General features: G+C 39.6%; 5 protein-coding genes across 11 annotated transcripts; 4 read left to right on the top strand and 1 right to left on the bottom strand.

The window, feature by feature from the left end:
• The first annotated feature begins 211 nt into the window (after positions 1 to 211).
• LOC111479151 (pentatricopeptide repeat-containing protein At4g14850) lies at positions 212 to 4,201 on the top strand. Of its 6 annotated transcripts, XM_023123653.1 has the most exons (5): positions 212 to 2,006; positions 2,173 to 2,475; positions 3,108 to 3,465; positions 3,588 to 3,658; positions 3,807 to 4,201. In XM_023123653.1, the coding sequence occupies exons 1-2, from the start codon at positions 421 to 423 to the stop codon at positions 2,399 to 2,401; spliced, it is 1,815 nt and encodes a 604-aa protein (XP_022979421.1). In that variant the 5' UTR covers positions 212 to 420; the 3' UTR covers positions 2,402 to 2,475; positions 3,108 to 3,465; positions 3,588 to 3,658; positions 3,807 to 4,201. The 6 variants fall into 6 exon arrangements, with proteins under 6 accessions (XP_022979421.1, XP_022979423.1, XP_022979420.1 ...); XM_023123655.1 differs by lacking the exon at positions 3,588 to 3,658 and having other exon boundaries at positions 3,254 to 3,465; XM_023123652.1 differs by lacking the exon at positions 3,588 to 3,658.
• LOC111479154 (ferredoxin-1) lies at positions 234 to 14,228 on the top strand. The gene is made up of 3 exons (XM_023123661.1): positions 234 to 246; positions 4,955 to 4,960; positions 13,624 to 14,228. Exons 2-3 carry the CDS (start codon positions 4,955 to 4,957, stop codon positions 14,089 to 14,091), a joined length of 474 nt encoding a protein of 157 aa, XP_022979429.1. The 5' UTR covers positions 234 to 246; the 3' UTR covers positions 14,092 to 14,228.
• LOC111479152 (transcription repressor OFP12-like) lies at positions 5,394 to 6,927 on the top strand. The gene is made up of 2 exons (XM_023123659.1): positions 5,394 to 6,168; positions 6,327 to 6,927. The coding sequence occupies exon 1, from the start codon at positions 5,450 to 5,452 to the stop codon at positions 6,071 to 6,073; it is 624 nt and encodes a 207-aa protein (XP_022979427.1). The 5' UTR covers positions 5,394 to 5,449; the 3' UTR covers positions 6,074 to 6,168; positions 6,327 to 6,927.
• Positions 8,819 to 9,559, top strand: LOC111479153 (preprotein translocase subunit SECE1). The gene has a single exon (XM_023123660.1). The coding sequence runs from the start codon at positions 8,861 to 8,863 to the stop codon at positions 9,398 to 9,400; it is 540 nt and encodes a 179-aa protein (XP_022979428.1). The 5' UTR covers positions 8,819 to 8,860; the 3' UTR covers positions 9,401 to 9,559.
• LOC111479155 (probable prefoldin subunit 2) lies at positions 9,557 to 12,461 on the bottom strand. Of its 2 annotated transcripts, XM_023123664.1 has the most exons (3): positions 12,330 to 12,461; positions 11,224 to 11,365; positions 9,557 to 10,245 (listed from the first exon to the last, which is right to left on the bottom strand). In XM_023123664.1, the coding sequence occupies exon 3, from the start codon at positions 10,237 to 10,239 to the stop codon at positions 9,793 to 9,795; it is 447 nt and encodes a 148-aa protein (XP_022979432.1). In that variant the 5' UTR covers positions 10,240 to 10,245; positions 11,224 to 11,365; positions 12,330 to 12,461; the 3' UTR covers positions 9,557 to 9,792. The 2 variants fall into 2 exon arrangements, with proteins under 2 accessions (XP_022979432.1, XP_022979430.1); XM_023123662.1 differs by lacking the exon at positions 11,224 to 11,365 and having other exon boundaries at positions 12,330 to 12,456.
• Positions 14,229 to 14,240: the final 12 nt, after the last annotated feature.

Raw genomic sequence — 14,240 nt, 5'->3', positions numbered from 1 at the left:
CTTTCATGGACCGCCTATGTACTGGGCCAACAGCCATGCAACTGAAAGAGAAAGGAGGCTCCCCGCCTTTCATGGACCGCCTAATTACTGGGCCTGAAGGCCCAATTCGATGGGTCCAACTGCCACGCAAGAATTTGTATGGTAATAACCCACATTGAGATTTTTATATATATATATATATTTAAATGATTGAGCATGATTCCATGGCTTCTCGAATTCCCGCCAAATCCAACCGACGCAGAGTAACTTCATAGAGGATGATTCTCCATTGGAGCATGAAACCTCGAAAGCTTCTCGTGATTGGAAGAACCAGACGGTAAAATTGCTCTCTCTGGCTCTTCTTCTTCTTCTTCATTCGGATTTATACAGATCATGACCTTCGCAGTAGTCAACAGATCATGACCTTCGCAGTAGTCAACCATGCCATTTCTCTCGCCGAATTCGCTCGCTTCACTGGTCGAATTGGCCTTATCTATTCGTTCTTCTCTTCTCGGCCGAGTCGCCCATGCCCAGATTCTCAAAACCCTAAAAACCCCTTTTCCAGCCTTCCTCTACAACCACCTCGTGAACATGTACGCCAAACTTGACCAGCTTAACTCGGCCGAACTCATCCTCGAACTTGCCCCTTGCCGCTCCGTCGTCACTTGGACCTCTCTCATCGCCGGCTCCGTCCAAAACGGCCGTTTTTCTTCTGCTCTGCTTCACTTCTCCGACATGCTTAGTGACTGTGTTCGACCCAATGACTTCACCTTCCCTTGCGTTCTCAAAGCCTCCACTGGTCTTCGCATGGCCATGACAGGCAAACAGCTACACGCACTTGCGGTTAAGGAGGGATTAATAAATGATGTATTCGTCGGGTGCAGTGCCTTCGATATGTACAGCAAATTGGGCCTTCTTGATGACGCATACAAGCTGTTTGTTGAAATGCCTCATCGAAACCTCGAGACGTGGAACGCGTATATATCCAATTCAGTGCTCCATGGGCGACCTGAAGACTCTGCCATTGCGTTTATTGAGTTACTACGAGCTGGTGGGAAGCCAGATTCCATTACGTTTTGTGCTTTTCTCAATGCGTGTTCAGACAAACTAGGCTTGGAGCCTGGGTGTCAACTACATGGGTTCATTATTCGAAGTGGGTGTGGGCAGAATGTCTCTATTTCAAATGGATTGATTGATTTTTATGGGAAATGTGGGGAGGTTATATGTTCTGAGGTGATCTTTGACAGAATGGGAGAGCGGAACAGCGTATCTTGGTCGTCCTTGATAGCTGCTTACGTTCAAAACAACGAGGAAGAGAAGGCTTGCTGCTTATTCTTGCGAGCGAGGAAAGAAGGTATCAAACCAACTGATTTTATGGTATCGAGTGTGCTTTGTGCTTCTGCTGGACTTTCAGAAATCGAGTTGGGAAGGTCAGTTCAAGCACTGGCCGTCAAGGCTTGTGTAGAGGAGAACATCTTTGTTGGAAGTGCACTGGTTGACATGTATGGAAAATGTGGAAGTATCGATGAAGCAGAGCGAGCCTTCAACGAGATGCCAGAGAGAAACTTGGTGTCTTGGAATTCATTATTGGGCGGATACGCACATCAAGGATGTGCAGACAAGGCTGTGGCATTGCTTGAGGAGATGGCATCGGCCGATGGCATAGCACCGAGCTATGTAAGTTTAGTCTGTGCATTATCAGCTTGCAGTAGAGCAGGAGATTTGAAGACGGGGATGCAGATTTTTGAGTCCATGAAAGCAAGATACGGTATAGAACCAGGGCCGGAGCATTATGCTTGTTTGGTAGATCTGTTTGGGCGTGCTGGAATGGTGGAGTGTGCGTATGATTTTATAAGGCGCATGCCATTTCCTCCCACAATATCAATCTGGGGTGCTCTGTTGGGGGCTTGTCGAATGCATGGGAAGCCAGAATTGGGAAAGTTGGCCGCTGAGAAGCTGTTTGAACTTGATCCAAAAGACTCTGGAAACCACGTTGTGCTGTCCAATATGCTTGCTGCAACTAGCAGGTAAACCCAGTTTCAAATTCACATATATTATTAATTTCCAAAAATCATAGGAAGTTCAAAGACAAAACTTCTTACTTTGATACTTAATTACCATTAATCTGAAAATTTGTACTTAATCTTTAACGATCTTCAAGACGTAGATCTCTAAAATTCTATGGTGGGGCAGGTGGGAAGAAGTGACGGTCATACGTAATGAGATGAAAGAAGTAGGGATCAAAAAGGGGGCTGGATTCAGTTGGATAACAGTAAACAGAAGAATTCATATATTCCAAGCGAAAGACAAAAGCTATGAGAAGGACTCTGAACTGCAGGATATGCTGGGGAATCTGAGGAAGGAGATGCAGGAAGCTGCTGGTAGCATTGCAGAAGCCAATTATGCTCTTTTTGAAGCGTAGAATTAACCAAATTTGGCTGCCACCATCAGAGCAATTCCCTTGTTGTCGGCGCCATTGCGTATCACTTGCTGCAGGTATGAAATCATCTCTAGTGATCAATCAAGAATCTGCAATGATATTTATTTTTCTGGGGACTCTATTTTTCCCCTCTGTATCTTTTCAAACTATCTCATTGAAAACTCTAATTGTTAAAATTATAAGCTTCCAATCCTTCTACCTGATTGTCTTTCAATTTTTCTTCTCTCTCTTTTTGTCTTTCTTATGCAGTAGAATAATTAACCCATTAAGTAACCAAATTATAGAAACTAGATTGAAAATGTTTAGATCATATGTAAGCCTGAGGTGCAGGGAAGAAACACATACAACCCAAAAGCTTATAAGTTTGACAAATTTTCAATATCAACCTCGTCAGATTTGAGAATACTTTGCTTCAATACCAATAAATTTCCAGAAATTGCCATCTTTACTCAAAACTCAGCCAAGTGTCAAGGCCAAGTGTCTAAGTAGCTCGTAATCCCTGATGATTGTTAGGAGGGAGTCTAATGTTGGCTAATTAAAGAAATTATATGGATTTATAAGTAAGGAATACATCTCCGTTGTAATGAAGTCAGTTGAAAAAGCCCAAAGCAAAGTTAGGAAAGGTTATACTCAAAGTAGATAATATCGAACCATTGTAGAGGTAGTAATTCCTAACACCTTCTTGCAGTTGATTTCTCTAGCTTTCCCCCACTCACCATCTGTACGTAAAATCATCAAATCACCATCCTTCCAATAGCGAACCTCAATATCCAGCCGCCATCACAGAAAAGAACTTCCCATAGTTTTTGATTTTGTGTGGAAATCATGAGTCAGGAGCAGCCACGCAGGGCCGAAGAACAGCAGAGCAGCCTCGTCGGAATGACAACGATGAGCGTGTTGGATGATGAAAGTCCCACATCGGCTAATTTAGGGAATGATCGTGGGTTTATAAACAAAAATACTCTCTCCATTGGTATGAAGTCTTTTGGAGAAGCCCAAAGTAAAGCCATGAGAGCGGACAGGTTCCCACCTTGAATCTCCCATCTGTACGTTCTTTTTCTCTCTTCATTATTTCTTGAATACACTACAAGTTTTATGCTTTACCTTTAGTTGAAATAATTTTTGCTTTGGTTCATTTTGGTCACTTTTAACTTATCTTTCATTTTAGTGTCTTATTCCGATAAATCTCTACATGATGTTGTGTTTGACGGGTCCTTTTAGCTCAACTATGTCCTAACGGTATCAGTACTTCATATCTAAACCCCATCAAATGGTATTCAATTTTGAAACCAAATTTTACTTAACCGGACGATATTAGTTTCATTTCACTTTTTCTGATTTGAGCAGCAGCTGATATCACTGTATCCTTACCTTTCTATCTGAACAGGGCGCAACCGAAAAACTGGCGACAGGCAAGCCAATGAGCAGGCAGGATGCAGAAGGGGTGGTGAGCGCAGAGCTGAGGAACAATCCACACCTGACAACCCACACAGGTGGGGTGGCGGCCTCCATCACCGCCGCCGCAAGACTGAATGAGAGCGGCACAAATATATGAAAAGAGCTCAACTGAACTGTAAGTTTTGAGTTGTGTTTTTGGTAATAAAGTGTATGATTTGATCTGGAATTTTTTGTTTTTCTGAGACCGTTATTTGTGTCCTTAAAACTAAAATTCTGGTAGACAAAAAAGCAGCTTCCCCCCCTGTTCTTCTTTTCCTGTTGCTCACTGTTCACTGTGGAGTCAGGTTCTTTTGTTTATATTTTAAGCTTTTTCTCTTACAAATATATTTTATTGGCTCATTTATTTTCTATATTTTGAGAGAGTATATTAAAAACAAAAATGTTTTAAACTCTATTGCCCTCTAATTATGTAAAATTTTCGAAGATTTATTCATGAACGAAGGATATGACTTATCTTAGCTAAAATATTATATCATCGACTACTAAAATATGATGGATTTTACTTTCTTACGAAACTAAAAACAAAAATTAACTACTTGCTAATTGAAGTTCGTATGCATTTAGTAATGGTTGATTATTCAGAAAATGTTGTCTTTTATGTGTTTTTGGGACTCAGCTGTTTTATCCATTTCCCACTGTAACGTACCATTCCTCACAGATAGGAGAGGAAACCAGATTTTACTGTTTCAGGGGAGAAATATGGAGCTTACATTACAAACAACCCTTAAATCATTTTCAAATAATGATATACCATTTTAATGATTTTTATCCAAATAATAGTTAAGAAAGAAGTTCCATTGAAGTAATTTTATGTTAGGTGATTGCTTGGTAATTTTGTTTTACCGCTAGTAGATATTATTTATTTTGACCCGTTAAGTATCAACGTCAGTTTTCACATCTATTGGGGAGAAGCTTCTACACCTTTACAAGAGATGTTTTATTCTCCTTTTCAACCAACGTGGGATCTCATCTCACAATAGTTGGAGAGGGGAAGAAAACATTCTTTATAAATGGCTTGTGTTGGTAGACAATACGAGAAACGTCGAAACAATCATATGTCAAATTTGAGTACTATACATGGGGCGTTGCATTTGACTTATCAATCAAATGTATGTGTTTGAACCAATTGATCTATGCGTAAGTTATCATAAAATATAGGCTCGAGACATTACACGTCCCATTCTTTTTGCATCAGCTACTATTAACACAATAATTTTTAAAAGAAACTAAAAAACTATGATATTTATGATACAGGGTCAATAAATAATCCAACCCAAAGGCTTTAAAGAGTCTGAAAAAGTAGATTATCCAAATATATGTACATAAATATTACATATGACAACATTTATTTCTATTTTTGCATGCTTTTTGTCTTACAAAACTTTGATAAAAATGCACCTAAAAAAACCATAGTTTTTATAATTTAATTTACTTTGGCTGACCTTATTTTGGGCCCCACTTTTGCTTTTCCCATTTATCGCCACACACAAGTACCTTATAATCTCCCTTTTCCTCTCTCTCTCTCTCTCCTACAATTTCTCTTCCATTTCCCACTTTCCTCTCTCTAAAAACATGTCCACTCTCAAGAAAAACAATTTCCATCTCTGGTTCTCAAAGCTCCGCTGCTTTCCGGCCGCCGTGAAACCCTCATCGACGCCGCACACGCCCAACAAAAAACCCCTTTCCATTACCCACCTGGAAAACTCAGACAACTCCTCTACTTCCACCGCTGCTGATGATGGGTTTTTCTCCGACGACTCCACTTCCGATTCCGACGCCGTACCCGACTTCTCCGCCGCCGTCGCTTCCCATCGCTTCTTCTTCTCCTCACCTGGCTGCTCCAACTCCATCTTCGACTCTTCTCCCGACACCCATCACGGCGCCGCCGCCTCCGCCGCCGTGCACGGCGGCGTCAAGGTTCGGAAGGTTTCTATAGACCCATTTTTCGATTTTAGAGCTTCAATGCAGGAGATGGTCGAAGCGAGAGATCAGCCAGTGGACGTCCGGCGAGACTGGCAGTATCTACAGGAGCTTCTACTCTGTTATCTCCAAATCAACCCCATTGATACCCACAAGTTTATATTAAGAGCTTTCTCCGACCTCGTCGTTTCTTTACTGGAATCATCGCCGGAATCACCCTCCAACCACCATCTCCGGCAGCACAATATGAACTCAAACAGGTGGTTGGTCCAATAACAAACAAAAAATATCGTCTACACCAATTCCACTCCCGACAAGGTCAGAGGAAGCTCATTGGAAAATCCTCGTACAAATTGGCGATCCATGTGTAGGCAAGTATTTCATTTCCTTTCTTGTTTTAAGGGATCAAAACAAGAAATATGTTATAAGAACCAAATGATTTCATAATCATAAGGGATTATTATTTGTTTGGATGTTCATGTTCTTGAAAGTGAAAATGGGTCGGCTTTTTTTCATCTCCTTTTTGCAGGTGAAAGCTTAGTAGTTGGTGAAAGTTGGAATGTTGATTCAAAGAAGACAAAACAAAATGTGGGTTTGGATGATCACACACACACAGAATGAAGGAAAGCGTGGGATATGCAACAAAAGAGAGAGAATATAGCGTTTACTGTTTGGTTGGTGGAAGAGAAAATGAAGGAAAAGAAAAGAAAAGAAAGGAAAAAAGGGGGTTTTTTTTCTTTTGTTTTGGTACATAATTGCTGACAAAAGGGAGCCAGAAGGGTTGGTTTATTGTCCTTAGAGACAGAGAAGAAGAGAGAAAGGGAGAAGGGTTGGGAGTGGTCCTCTTAAGTTCATGTTTGGTGATGACATAAATGCTTGTAAATTAATGGCGTTTGCAGTGTGGAAGAAGGGCTAAGAGCTGAAACACAAAGCTTTTTTTTTTTATTATTTATTTGAATTTAAGATACAAGGAGTTTGTGGGGTATGGAGAAGTTTTGTTTTTTTGTTTGTTTTTTGGTTCATTTGGGAGAGGAAAGAAATGATTTTGAATGTTATATGTTCATAGTGTTCATCTTTTTTCATGGAAATCATTTTGGTTTGGTTGCCAATTGAATTGTGTTCATCTTTTATGAGTTATGTCCCACATGTTTTGCTACTTAATNGATATTATTGACCTCCATTGACGAGTTCCTTGATCTGTCCGTTCAATTTCCATAATAGAAACTTGAACTCGAATCATGGGCAATACAGATTCAGGAATATGAAGGGCTTTTCATCGAGCTTAATGAATTAAACTAAGATTTTGTGTTATCCACTGAAATGTCCACAATAAGGAAGATTGTAACGGGGGAGAGTTGTCTGTCGGTTTGGATAAGTAAAATAAGGGAGCTGATTTTCAGTGGTTGGTAGGGAATTTAATGGCCATCACTTCCACGATGAATGTGGAGGGAAAACGACGGTCGGATTTTACGGTGGGAAGTTAATGATTGTTCCCTTTTTTCAAATGTTTTTTTTTTTTTTTTTTTTTTGGTTGGATGATATTTATTATAATAATATTGAATTTATTGAAAATTTATTTGGAAAATTTTAAGATATCTTATTTTAGAAAATAAAAAATACTTCATATAACAAATTTATTTACGGTGTATTTTGCTGTGTAAGGTTGACTTTTTTACCCGTAAAAATTAAATCAACCACTAATAGATATCCTTTTCTTTACGTTTTTCCTTTTTTAAAATATATCTATTAAGGAAAGACTTCTATACTAATGTTTAACCAACTTTGTGTAAAAATAATTTATATGTACTATTTTTATTTTGATGTTGGAATAGGGAGGGAAATAAAATAAAATAAAAAATCTATCAATATTCCATATTTATTGGCAAATGGGATAGGAATCCAAAAAAGTAAATAATAATAATAAAAAAAATGAAAATACACTAAATGGACCATTTTTTTGATACCCAAAAGCATTAAAAAAAGAAAAAAAAAACAATTTCATTGAATGAGTTTTTACGTTTTAAAGTAAAATTTGATGAAATTAAAAGTTTAAGATCTCCGTTTGTATACATGCACGTAAGGTAGGTTGACAATTAAGAACTACCGTTTTAGGATAAAATATCAATGATGAAAAGATAAATAAAGTAGATAAAAAAAGTGTTACCAAAATTAGCTACAAGTTTATCTTAATGCATGTAAATGTGACCACAGCCTTTATTAATTTGTATACTTCCCAAGGAGATTCTCCATCTCCTTTTTACCATACCAAAGTTCACTTTAATGCTTTTGATTTTATAATGTTCAAAAGGATAAATCATTACCTAAGGAAAACACACAAAAGGTAATTTAGCTATATATATATTTATGGGTAGAAGGTAGAAAGTAATTAATTTTGCCGATGATAGAGTATAGGTAATTAATTACTTATGAAAAGGTAATTTTCCCGATGATAAATATTTAACCAATCCACACATTATATAGTTAGAGCTATAAAAGTAGGGTGGTAGCTGTGATAAACCCAAGACAATGAGAGCGAGAGAGAAAAAGGGGTTTGTTTGATATGAACTAAAAAGGGGGACAAGGGGAAAGTGGATCCAAACAGAGATTCCAAGAGGCATCTACATTCTTTTAGTACTTTTATGCAATTTTCTTTTTTTCTTTTTTTCTTTTCTTCTTTTTTTATTTTATTTTTGGTCTTCTTTTAAGTATACCATTCCCATTTTTCTCTCAACTAATATACCCTTTTATTTGGTGGCTCAATACTTCATTCATCTCAAGGTAGATTGAGAGGGTATTTAATAACCATAACTACTAACAAAACTTAGTCTTTAATTAATCTCATTTTCACTTGCTTAAAACTAAGCCACCTGTAATCTTCAATTCTCATGGACTAGGCCCAACTAAACATGTTTGGGCCTTTTCTACATTCGGCCCATATAGTACCCCACCATCGTGCAAGATAATGTGGGCCACGAACAAAGCCCTAGCTATCCCCAAATCTGATTCTTTGACTCCTAATCCATTTCTTCAATCTGATTTCTCGACCGCTCGCCGATACGGAAAATGGCCGTTCCGATCTCCCTGCGATTTCCGGCGGTACCTTCCACTTTAACTGACAGAGCGGCCTCCTTGTTCGTATCACTACGGCGGAGCTCCTCGCATCGTTCTCATCCTCACTCACATCGCACGATCAGACTCCCGGGGGTTAGGTCTAGAAGGAACAGCAAGTTCTCCGCTGTCAATGCCGTGCAGGAAAGCCAAGAGAATACAGAATCTGATGGGGTGGAGGTTCAAGCTGGGCCGCCGACGGAGGAGTCGAAAACGGCTGACCAACCGGCAGAATCCGGCGAGAATTTGGGCGCCGAAATTCAGGAGGCTTTGAAGCAGCGGAAGGTGGAGAAAGAGGGGGATCTGATTGGCGGAGTGGCGGAGGAGATTCAGAAGATTGAGTGGCCGGCGTTTCGAAAGGTTTTGGGCACGACGGGGGTGGTGATCGGCGTTATTGCTGGTTCTAGTGTCGTTTTGCTCACTGTGAATGCCTTACTGGCGGAGCTGTCCGACCGAGTTTTCGCTGGAAAAGGAGTTCAGGATTTCTTTAGCTGAGAGGATAAGGAAGCTTCGATTATGACTATTTGGTTTTCTTTACTTAATTTGTAACCTTGAGAAAATCATATTGAGCTGAGAGGAGGATAAGGAAGAGACTAGTTTGTAATTTCCTCTTGAATCTGAAAGCTCAAGTACAGAATCCATTGCAGCATATGATCAAACTAATGGGAAATTTTCGATATCAAAACGTTGAAAAGTCGGTTCCCATTCAATATTTCCTCCCTCAAAATCATCTATATACCACACAAGTCCTGGAATCTTCCTATTGAACTGAAAGTTGTCAACAAAATTTCACACAAACGCGCTTAAAAACAGTGAGTCATCCGCATGAAAATTAAAGTTTAGCACTACAAGAATATGATTAAAATGCACCAATGGGGTTGAGAGTTTTAACTTTCATTTGCAGGGCCTACTAAGACTCCTTGGGCTGCACCCTCTTTCCGCCCACTGTCTTCCTCCTTAGCCTCACCATCAGGCTTTCTAATCCTGATCTTGTATTTGGCCTCCAAGTCAGAAATTTCCTTCTTTTTCTTCTCCAATGCCTCATTGAGTCTGGAAATCACCTCCTCAAGTCCCTCTTTGTTGCGTTGAACAGCGGGCAGGACCTCTTTGATAGTTCTTTCCACCAGCACTCCCCCGATCATTCTGTAGCATCGTCTTGATGGATCAAGTGGCTCAATTGCAGAAATGACCAGAGAGTGTTCACTGACTTCCATCTCGAGTTCTGTGATTTTTGAGTATATCTGATTGAGCTCAGACCTTAAAGCACCATACATGTTTGCAACCATTTGCTCGTTCACTGGTTCCTTGCGTTCACTCTCACTTGAGCTCGCCATTTTGATCTGTGAAGTTGTAGAAACTTAGTAAACAATTTACAGTACTAAAAGAAGAATTACTTTGTGCTTCCATCCGCAGGAATTATCCAATACAACTCCCAACCCCAAAATTCTAGCATGACTTGGTATGTGTATATTCACGGAGAATTTTGGCAAGGAAAGGCTTTCTCGTGGAGGATGAGATCATATTGTCTCAACAGACGTAGAGAGCGAAGAAAGAAGGGGAGGGTAGATAATTTTTTTTTCAACAAACGGTGTCTTCGTGGTTCTACATGAGTATAGTTGCATCCTTAATTCTAGATAGGAATGAATTAAGTTTTTTGGTGCGGAAATGAAACTGTACGCTTTTATATACTGAAAGAACTTGAAAATAGAAAGACAAAATCAATAATATTATAAGTAAAAATAAACTCATGGTAGAGAAGGGGGGTGTGAGATCCCACATCGGTTGGGGAGGAGAACGAAGCATTCTTTACAAGGGTGTGAAAACCTTTCCTTAGCAGACGCATTCTAAAAACCTTGGGGGGAAGCCTGAAAGGGAAAGCCCAAAGAAAATAATATCTGCTAGCGATGGACTTAGGCTGTTACAAATGGTATCAAATCACACATCGATCGATGTGCCAACGAGGAGGCTGATCCCCAAACGGAGGTGGACATGAAGCGATGTGCTAGCAAGAATGTTGAGCCCCGAAGAGGGGTAGATTGGAGGGTCCCACATCGATTGGAAAAGGGAATGAGTGCCAACGAATATGCTGGGCTTCGAAGGGAGGTGAACTATGAGATCCCACATCGGTTGAGGAGAACGAAGCATTCTTTATAAATGTGTGGAAACCAACCCCTAGCAAACGCATTTTAAAAGCCTTAAGAGGAAGCCCGAAAGGGAAAATTCAAAGAGGACAATATCTACTAGTGGTAGGTTTGGGCTATTACACGGATCAATTACAATATTACTTAGCCGTTTGCACATCAAGGAAGTTGTCTTACATCAAAAGAGCAACCTCATGATCTTCATCCGCTATGTCAAATTCAGCCCATCTGTTCGATACTTTGATTCAATGAGTTGATCAAAGTTTGTCTTCAACTTTCTCCTCCCATTTTGTCGATGGTGGGTCAAAGACTCAGAACTCTAAACCAGCAGCGAAAGTCAGCCAAACATAAGAAATAGCCACATCTAGTGCCCCCCAGTGCAGATATCCCTCAAATCAAGCAAAGAAACAAACATTGCAGTCCGCACAGACTTCCTTCCTCCCTACTCACAATGTAGGAAAGCTGGAAGTCCACTTTGAGCATAGATGGGGTGAGATCATGAAGTTAAGTTCTGAGTAAGACAACTTCCTTGATAAACTGGACGTATAGAATGCCTTTCAGAGTTTAATTTCAAGAAAGGCAGCACCAAGCAGCTAAACCATAGTCTGAAATCACCACTACCCCATCCTCCAACTACTAGAAGCTTACCAACAAATTCCCGTAACAATAATGTTACTTTATTGAATGAGATCAAAATTAACATTAAGCACGGAAAGGCAAGTGAAGCAGATGAGAAAAGCAACAAAGTTTCAAGCTAAGAACCGTCGATTAAGAAATTGAGTTCTAGCACGATAAGTTGGGGTAAAGTCTTAAAAGATCGTCCTTTATAGTTTACAATACAACAAACAAACACCTGAGATCCCAATTTCAGAGGAAGACCATACCAAAACTGCAAATACTTAAACAATCGTGAACTGAGCCAAGAGGTACTGGTGCCTACTTGCAAAAACACAATATAACGAAGGCCAAATTTCAAATTGAAAACAACTAACTCCAAATTTCTGCTACGGAATTTTCAGCAAACAACTTAAAGACGAACCACAGGTATCGGTCCTGTTACTAAAGGTACAAACGATTCAAAACGATAAAACAAATCCCTAAACCCTTCGAGAAGGGTACATAGTCCAGCATTTACTCAAAACACAAACGAATAGCAAAACCTAATCTCAGTAGAAGCCGCAAGCAAAACATGTACATGGTCCGCAAAGAAATTGAAAGCATTCAATCGCAAACTTAAAAGAAGTGGATGAGCGAGAAAGAGATGAACAGAAAACAAAACATACTTGATCGATGCCGCTAATCAGCGCTGATAATGAAGCCAAGTGATGAGCGATTCGAGGAGTCGACGACTTCGAACAACTGCGCTAGCTGTGAGAGTGCAAACAGCGAGATGGAAAGAGGGGTGGAACAGCGAGTTAAAGAAAATTGGGCCACACGGTGAGTTGCGTCACTCCACGAGGGTAGTTTGGGAATTTAACTAAGCTTATTAAATATTTTTCTACGAAGGTGGCTTTTATACCAACTTTAAATTTCAAGAATTAAATTAAAACTTTCCAAAGTTTTTGAAACAAACTCATATTTTTTGGTATTTTTTATAATTTAATCAGCAAATAATTCAACTAAAAATAGGCTTGAGGTTTGAACTTTTCTTAGTAACCTATTAAAAGTTGTATTATTTAACCTATTTTATGTTATGATAATTTTATAATTATATTTGTTTGTGAACGATGACTTGACATGAGTTAGAACTTGTCCATCTCTAAGTTATAACGATGTATTCTATACTACGATTGACTTGGGATTATAACCTTTATGTTTATACTAGACTGAGAAAGTTGATCTAGGTCCATCAAGATTTCTTTAAGTTGATGGCATGTATTATGCACCGTCCAAAGGCAATTAGGTCAGTTTGAATTCTTGGATCTTTGGCTTTTTTCTATCTTTCCAAGGAGTTTAATTGGATCTCAAATAGGGGAAGAGACGTGTCGATTTCACCTTAGCCCTCAACCACCTTGGACATGCCCTAGGTGCCCAAACTGGTCTCTGGCTTGTGAAATAAGTTCTCGGAGGCTCAATTAAGCTCTGGGTGTGGTTGATTTGACTTGGGTACTAGTCAAAACTAGGTTTGATCAACTTTGAGCTTGATTCACTATAGTTTCATTTTTTCATGTTATCTATGTAATAGTATAAGCCTACTGCTAGTAGATATGGTCCATTTTGGCTCGTTACTTATCGTTGTCATCCTTACAATTTTAAAATATATCTACTATGGAGAGTGTCTAGCCCTACCTTAGCCCTATCTCAACCACATACTCTAATAACAAATAACAAAAAAAAAAAAAAAAAAAAAAAAAAAAAAAAAAAAAAAAAAAAAAAAAAAAAAAAAAAAAAAAAAAAAAAAAAAAACACTTATCTTGGTTGTGAGGCATTCTTCTAAATTAACTAATATGCCATAGCTACTACCAACGGCTACGATGGGGCCACGCTTTATCAAATTAAGGCAAAGAATCAGGACCTTATCCCTTCACCAACGCCTCGGAACGCCCACAACCTCACAAATCACCTCCTTTTCATTTCATCGCCAAACAGAGAAAAGAAACAATGGCAACTCTTCATTTTGTGCCATCCGCTTTCTCTCTACCAAAACAAAAGCAACCCACCAAGCTTTCCTCAGTCTTCAAGCTCAGACAGACAACCCAGATAGGCTGCTCACAGCGGCGCTTGGTGGTCCGGTCGTACAAAGTGGTGATCGAGCATGAGGGGCAGACCACAGAGCTGGAGGTGGATGCCGACGAGAGCATATTGAACAGCGCATTGGACAAAGGGTTAGACATTCCTCACGATTGCAAGCTTGGGGTGTGCATGACTTGCCCTGCTCGCCTTGTCAGTGGCGCCGTGGACCAGAGCGAAGGCATGCTGAGCGATGATGTTGTGGAGAAAGGGTATTCGCTTCTGTGTGTGGCTTATCCCCGCTCAGACTGCCACATCCAAACCATCCCTGAGGAGGAATTGTTGGCGCTTCAATTAGCCACGGCTAATGACTGAATCTGAGTTCTCGATGAGGAGCGGTTCTCTCTGGTTTTGTATGATTTTGTAGATTTAATTCTTGTTTAGTTTAAACTCCATGGAAATCAATTGTTCTGGATGCTGTCTCTTTTGGCTCTTGTTTGGGTTTTGATGTTAATTTCTTGATT

This window comes from Cucurbita maxima, unplaced genomic scaffold (assembly GCF_002738345.1).
Source record: "Cucurbita maxima cultivar Rimu unplaced genomic scaffold, Cmax_1.0 Cma_Scf00005, whole genome shotgun sequence".
NCBI lineage: Eukaryota > Viridiplantae > Streptophyta > Magnoliopsida > Cucurbitales > Cucurbitaceae > Cucurbita > Cucurbita maxima.
This window is presented reverse-complemented; position numbering and strand designations above follow the sequence as displayed.

Bases quoted from the DNA above. Each gene is read 5' to 3' on its own strand.
- LOC111479151 (XM_023123657.1), top strand. From the start codon at position 421: ATGCCATTTCTCTCGCCGAATTCGCTCGCTTCACTGGTCGAATTGGCC. The intron at 2,007-2,172 runs GTAAACCCAGTT...ATGGTGGGGCAG, and splicing joins ATGCTTGCTGCAACTAGCAG to GTGGGAAGAAGTGACGGTCA.
- LOC111479152 (XM_023123659.1), top strand. From the start codon at position 5,450: ATGTCCACTCTCAAGAAAAACAATTTCCATCTCTGGTTCTCAAAGCTC.
- LOC111479153 (XM_023123660.1), top strand. From the start codon at position 8,861: ATGGCCGTTCCGATCTCCCTGCGATTTCCGGCGGTACCTTCCACTTTA.
- LOC111479155 (XM_023123664.1), bottom strand. From the start codon at position 10,239: ATGGCGAGCTCAAGTGAGAGTGAACGCAAGGAACCAGTGAACGAGCAA.